We start from the raw sequence: 7,305 nt of genomic DNA, 5'->3' as shown, positions 1-7,305 counted from the left end.
TGGGCCCATTGAGATTCAAAAGTCCATTTCTCTTTTCTTCACCAAAGACTTAGAGGCCGAAGCCCATTAAACCCAATAATAAAAAAGTTGTTTTTAAATATAATAAAATGAACCGAAGTATTTATAACTACTAATAAAAGATCACATCCTATCTATGATAGACCAAGATAGATAACGATAGACTATTATCTATATCTATCTAATTATAAATATTTTAAGTAGTTTTGTCATTTAAAATAATTTTTCTAAAATAAACTAATAACAAATATTATTAGAAATAACCGAATAAATGACACTCTTTTACAAACTTATTATTAATTATGACTTTTTTTTTTGTTATTTCAAAGTGTGAGAGATAATCTAAACATCTAATCTCTTAAGAGGCATTTGGGGGGCAAAAGGTTGGTTATTATATTTATAGGTTATTATAGTTGGGTTATAAAAATTTATATTTGAGATGTAAATTATTTTAGTTTGGGCTATAATAGTATGTGTTTGATGTGTAAACTATTTTAGTTTTATAATGAACTAGTAAACACTCTAGTGAAGAATAAATAAAACAATAAATGTAAAATAGTAAAAATTATAGTAAATAATAAATACTGTATTAAATGAGAGTTTTGAAATAGTGTTGACGGTAGCTAATTGAGGAATACAAAATAGTATTTATTGTAGCAAGAGTTAGTTATATAGTCTTAAGATAGTTCTTACCCCGAACATATATATTTCTTAGCTACATGTAAATTCATGTAGTTAATTTACTATTGTTTTAGAAGATAAATTATTTACAATTTAATAATCGAATCTAGATGTCATTTAGTGAAATTTATGAGCTGAGGTAATCGAAAAACTTCACTTCATGCTTTTGTTACAAGGAAATTTGTAAGAATGTCACTTTTTTGAAAATAATGTCACTTTCTTTATTAGTCCATTCAAGTGTGAACTCATATATACACATATGGTGTTTGGAGATTAGAGAGCCACGTCCATGGTAGGTGGAAATTTATTACAATCAATTTATTCTAGACAACTTCAAGATTCGATCATAGAAAAAGAGTACATCCTAACTATTAATTTCATTTTAGTTTTAGCCTACACATGATTATTATTCGTAAATGCTTAATCTATATTTTAGATAAATAAACTAGCGATATACTACATTGATAAAAACAAAAATTATTGGATTTATTGTGTCAACCTTATCATAATTCAATCGATTTAAATATATAAAAATATTATCAATAAAAAGGTTATACTCACTTGTTTAAATACTCTCATCCTAGTTTAGTATTGAATAAAAAGATTTATTGATCCTGTGTTTGAAGTTGGAATAACTTTGAGGGAAATTCTTACTAGAGAAAATTTGATTTTTCTATAAACAATTTTGGAATTTTTAAGTGTTTATAGTATAGTTTGTCGAGTCTTTTGGACAATAAAAAAATGATCTTTAAAATTTTTTTATCAAATAAATAGTAGTTCAAAAAACTTGATATATATACACTAAAATCAAAGATAAACTACTTTTTTAATCTCGATTTTTAAAGAATAGGTGCATTCTATTTTCGAGTTTTCAAAACATATTTTTTTAGTTCATGACTTTTTAGAATAGATCCATTTAGTCAATGAGTTTTTCAAATGTATCTTTTTAGTCTCCAAATTTTTAAAAATGGGTTTAAAATGTTTATGAACCACTTTTTATTTTCACTTTATATAATTATATGAAATTTTGAATTACCAAAATATATTTAAAAAATAATTTTAGAAAGAGGAGGTAATCTTTAAAAAATAAGAAATAAAAAATGGGTGCACAAACTTTTTAAAGATATTTTAAAAAATTCAGGAACTAAAAATTACTTATGAATTAAATGAAACTATTTTAAAAAATTCAAAGATTAAAGATAGATTTAAAAAATTGAGGATCAAACACATCTATTCTTTCAATTACAAAGACATAAAAGATAATTTTCTGACAAAATCAGTCATATATTTTTAATCAAAAACAAAACTTGTAGATAATTGACAATAGTGTATACTTAGGAATTCAGTACAAACATTTTAAGATCATTCTCGAAAATATTGCAAATAAAATAAATTCGCACGATGTAAATGTAGTTCCTGTTAGAGATTGGGCTCTTGTCAATTGCCGATTGGTTCGGACTCTGTTCATCGAAGATCGAGTACCCAATCCTCTGTCTATTTCATCGCAGCCATCTACGGCGGCCGTCTTTGGGATGCCATCTTGCCGGCGATAACCCATCACCGCCGCGCTCATATCTCGACAAGGGAAGGGATGGGCAACTTCAGCTTCCATTTTCTGACTGTCTTTCTCCTTCTTCTTCGCCCTCTTTCTGCTACTTCTAATGTTTCGGAGCTTTTCGAAATCTGGTGCACAGAGCATGGGAAATCGTATTCCTCCGCCGAAGAAAAGCTTTACCGGCTAAGTGTGTTTGCCGATAACTACGAATTTGTTACTCATCATAACAGTTTGGGTAATTCTTCTTATACCCTTTCTCTCAATTCTTATGCTGATCTTACCCACCATGAGTTTAAGGTCTCTCGCTTGGGTTTTTCCTCTGCTTCGCGGAACTTGCGGCGAGTTCCGCCGCAAGAACCCTCTCTTCCACGGGATGTTCCTGATTCGTTAGATTGGAGGAAGAAAGGGGCGGTGACTGCTGTTAAGGATCAAGGAAGCTGTGGTATGTTTATGTTCTGTTTTTTATTTTTTGTTTAGTGATTTATCTTGAATTCGATTGAACTACTCTGTTTTCTGCCGCGGATGTGGGTATCTGGGCTAAAACTTTAGGGTCAATTTTGACGATCGATGCGTACAAATGGGATTCTCCTGAAATGGCATCATTTAGCTTTTGAATATATGGTCGTCTCTCACAAAAAGGAACGAAGAAGTCAATAGAAGGGGAAAACTGCTTTTGTTCCTTAATACAAAACATCATTGTTTGGACATATGCGTTTAAACATTTGCTTTTTTTTTTATGCATTGATTTCTTTTTTTCGTTTTTGATCATTTGGGTTTTCCGAATTTGGCATATATCTTGCTAGTTAGATGCCATTGCCTAACTTTTTGAATTTTTTCCGTCCACTCTTCACTTTTTTCCGCCATGTATCATATCTCACTCTTGTGGGAATGTTTTGAGAATATGTGTTAGATGATTGGCTATAATCCCATAACTTTTTTTTTTTGGTTTAGTGATAGTTTTTAGATGGTTTGAGGAGATAATGTTGCAAATTTAATATTTGAGCCAACATATAAACTAGAGTGTTAAAATTGTATTAAATTATTAATGTTAATCTAGTGTTGTTTAGTTTTGGTTCTAACGATGATTTTATCATATAGCATGGTGGTGATCACCAAGGTAGCCAAGTTGATTCCAAAGTTCTTTCTTCATTTTCATCTCTTCATGTTAGACTCGAGTTATTTTTCATTTAAAAAAAGAAGAAGAAGAAAAAAAAGCCTCTAGTTATTTGGAAGCTTTGCTCATCATCATCAGATTGGGAAAAAACTGATGCCTCTCATTTTCACTTTTCAGGTGCTTGTTGGTCTTTCTCAGCTACGGGAGCCATTGAAGGGATCAACCAGATTATGACTGGGTCTCTTATTAGTCTCTCTGAACAGGAATTAATTGATTGTGACAGATCTTACAATTCTGGCTGTGGAGGAGGATTGATGGATTATGCATACCAATTTGTGATCCAGAACCATGGGATTGACACTGAGAATGATTATCCTTATCAAGGGCATGATGGATCATGTCGTAAGGACAAGGTAATATAATCCATCTCTCATTCATGTCTTCCTAATAGATTCACAATATTAATAAACCATGTTATGGAAGGGGGTTTTATTTGTAAAGATGCTACTTTAAACATGGAATAAGCATGGAAATGTGAATTATAATTCTTTATCAGGGTGCTCTCTTGGGACCCTTGCGGATAGGAAAATGTTGTTTGCTGACTTGCATTTTATGTCTATTGAGCTTGCAGCTGAAGAGGAATGCTGTCACCATTGATGGCTATACTGATATTCCTCCAAATAATGAGGGAAAATTACTGCAAGCTGTAGCAGCTCAGCCTGTGAGTGTTGGTATATGTGGCAGTGAAAGAGCCTTTCAATTATACTCTAAGGTTGGTCCTATTCTCAACTTCCATTTGATGATTCAACCATATATAAATTTATAACTAAAATCCCCAGTTGTATTTACTTGCTTGGTAGGGAATTTTCTCGGGTCCGTGTTCTACTTCTTTGGATCATGCTGTGTTGATTGTAGGATATGGCTCGGAAAATGGAGTTGATTATTGGATTGTGAAGAACTCGTGGGGTAAAAGTTGGGGAATGGATGGTTATATGCTCATGCAGCGCAACAGCGGCAGTTCGGAAGGTGTTTGTGGAATCAATATGCTTGCTTCATATCCAACTAAAACCAGTCCTAACCCTCCTCCCTCCCCTCCTCCTGGTCCAACAAAATGTAGTATTCTTACTAGCTGTGCTGCTGGGGAGACCTGTTGTTGTACAAAGAAATTCCTTGGCCTTTGTTTATCTTGGAAATGCTGTGGATTGAGCTCTGCTGTATGTTGCAAGGATGGTCGTCATTGTTGCCCCTTCGATTATCCCATTTGTGATACTGACAGGAACCTATGCCTCAAGGTTTGTTTTTTTTTCTTCTTCTTTCGATATGGTACACTGTACTTGAGATGAAAATATTCTTCTACTCTCATAAGTTAGAACTAGCTCGTTTCGAGGATTTATTATCTTAATGTTGATTTCTCTCTTCAAACAAGTTCCATCATCTGGAAATTGATCCATTTGCATAAGTACATGTTAGAGAAGAAAAAGGAGAAAGAACACATTACAACTTGCCTACTTAGGGTGTGATGTAGCTGCCTGTATAATGAGTTCAGTAATGACACTTTATTTCCTGATGAACTTTTTTTTTTAAAAGCCAAATTTTCATTTAGAAAGAATAAAAGGGCAGACAAAAAGAGCCTAACAAAAGGCAAGGGGAAAAAGAGAACCTAAAAAACTACAAAAAGTGGCTCCAATCTCACAATGAAAGCAAGATCTTAGTTACAAAAGAGTTTACTAACCAACGCCTGTGACGAGGACTTAAACTTAGCTCCCTCCCGTACATCCTCACTCGATCTCTCCATTTCCTAGAAGTGCATCCAAATACTCCAAAAAACAGCAAAAAAGAATTAGCTTATCGCAAAACTTTACATTCTCATGAAAAGGCAAACTCAAGAGCACTTTTACCTGATAGACAGTTGTTACACTTACCGAACGCTCACCCATTTACACGTGTGAATCAAAAAAACCATAGCAACGTTACTTCTAGCAAATGAACATTTTCCATGAATGTATCATTGAAGTAACTATATGTCAGAAGTGTTTCCTTTTCTTTGTTCTCTCTGTATACTGTCCATATTCTAGACTAACAGTTCATATCATCTGGGCAGCGAACGATGAATGGTACAAGAACAGAAGCACTTGAGAATGGGAGTTCTTCGGGAACATCTCGTAGTTGGAGCTCTTTCTAAGGTTTGGATTCTGTGAAATGGCTTCATTTATAGAACGAATAAAGGCTGCCATTTCTGTTACCACTGTGTTCTACAAGCTTTTAGCTACATTTGAAGTCTAAAGGGGTTCAGTCTGAGAGGTTCCTTGAGTTGTTATCATCACATTGTAGTTTAAGAGCAGGTTTCTTTTGTCATTAGCTTTCTGCTGTGGTCCAAGAACTTCCATGGATTAGCTTTGGAGGCTTCTTACCTTGGCCGAGGCCGGAGTTTTATCGGGTTTTGGCTTATCATTTCCTTCAGGTTTCTGGTCAGATTGCTACCTTTTCAGGTTCTTAAAGTTGTATTGGATTATATCTTTAAATATTATGGACTGATTAGGATCTATGGGGTTAGTTGTTGCTTGTTACCTCTTTGAGAACTTTGGTTCATTTATTTGCGGTCCCAAACGCTCCAATATAGTTTGATGCTCTTTTATTCTGTAAATATTGAAGGAACTTGTGCTTGCTGCTTAAGCACTTTTGTGAACCGTCGTTCATTCGAATTTGGTAGTAACATAAAGTGTTATTGGAAAAGGTCAAAAACACCTTATGAGATGCTTTTAGGGCACATTTCTATTGATTCTCTAAGATGCTTAAAAACACTTTTAATGCTTTCAAAAAGTACTTTTAATAGTGTTAATTGATTGCTTTCATTAGAGTACTTTAGTTAAAATTTGAGTGATAAAAGTCTTATTTTCCTCCAGGAAAAAGACTTTTAAAGTTTTCAACAAAGAAAAGTACTTTAAAAATCTAAATACAGGTAGAAAACACTTGGAAGTTCATTGAAAGGACACTTTTTGACTAATTTTCTTCTAGAAATCCTTGTATAATAAGCATTTCACTAGTCTTTAATGCAAAACAATTATTACACTCTCATTCCATCAGAATTTTCAAACTCCTGGAATATGAATTTAACTAATTGGTGTCTTTGGTGTTTTGTAAAACTTTTTTTTTTTTTTTTTACTATTCTAAAAATATTTCAAGTATTTTTCTTTTAAATTATAATTGATTGGCTTGTTAATTTTAACATTAATATGTATGCTGAAAATTACTTTAAAAAAAAAAAGAAGAAACAAAAAATTAATACCAAGAGATTAGTTTTAGAACGAGAGAAATTTTGAGGTACTTTGACCACATTTAGTTTTAGGAAAATTATTTTAAATAGCAAATGGCGAAAATATTTACAAATAATTCAAAATATCATCGTGTATCTACAACAGACCGTAATAGACTACTATTTATATTTATCATGATAGATAGACATATATAATATTTATCGCGATTGAAATTTTACTATATATATAAATATTTTAGTTCATTTTCAGAAAACAACCCTTTATTTTATGGTTTTTTTTTCTTGATGTAATACAATAAATGGGATAGGAGATTTGATCTTCAAGCTTCTGGAGAGGTACTGCATGTGAATTGTTGTTCAATTAGGTTGACTTTTGGATTTTTTTTTTCCATTTATCTTTCATTTCTTACAAATTTAAAAGTCACATCCAAGAATGCAAACGGAATATAATTAGTGGCATTTAAAAATTAGTTTTTTTTTCAGCTTATTATTTAATGAATATTCTCAAATAAAGTCCTTATCTCCAAGAATATATTGTAGTGGCAAATAAAAATTAGTTTTTTTTTTTTAGATTTATTATTTATCGAAAATTATTTTACTCAAAAAAAAAAAAAAAAAAAAAAAAAACATTCTCGATTTCTTTTGGCACAGGAAGAGGATCCA

General features: G+C 32.1%; 1 protein-coding gene across 1 annotated transcript; it reads left to right on the top strand.

Annotated features, from left to right (window-relative positions):
• The first annotated feature begins 2,060 nt into the window (after positions 1–2,060).
• On the top strand, positions 2,061–6,054 carry LOC120075921 (zingipain-2). The gene is made up of 5 exons (XM_039029670.1): positions 2,061–2,696; positions 3,546–3,781; positions 4,000–4,140; positions 4,229–4,660; positions 5,470–6,054. Exons 1-5 carry the CDS (start codon positions 2,291–2,293, stop codon positions 5,548–5,550), a joined length of 1,296 nt encoding a protein of 431 aa, XP_038885598.1. The 5' UTR covers positions 2,061–2,290; the 3' UTR covers positions 5,551–6,054.
• The last annotated feature ends 1,251 nt before the right edge of the window (positions 6,055–7,305 follow it).

Source organism: Benincasa hispida, chromosome 4, assembly GCF_009727055.1.
Source record: "Benincasa hispida cultivar B227 chromosome 4, ASM972705v1, whole genome shotgun sequence".
Classification (NCBI taxonomy): domain Eukaryota; kingdom Viridiplantae; phylum Streptophyta; class Magnoliopsida; order Cucurbitales; family Cucurbitaceae; genus Benincasa; species Benincasa hispida.
This window is presented reverse-complemented; position numbering and strand designations above follow the sequence as displayed.

Coding starts and splice junctions, on each gene's coding strand:
- LOC120075921 (XM_039029670.1), top strand. CDS start 2,291: ATGGGCAACTTCAGCTTCCATTTTCTGACTGTCTTTCTCCTTCTTCTT. Junction 2,697..3,545: donor TAAGGATCAAGGAAGCTGTG/GTATGTTTATGT, acceptor TTCACTTTTCAG/GTGCTTGTTGGTCTTTCTCA. Junction 4,661..5,469: donor ACAGGAACCTATGCCTCAAG/GTTTGTTTTTTT, acceptor TCATCTGGGCAG/CGAACGATGAATGGTACAAG.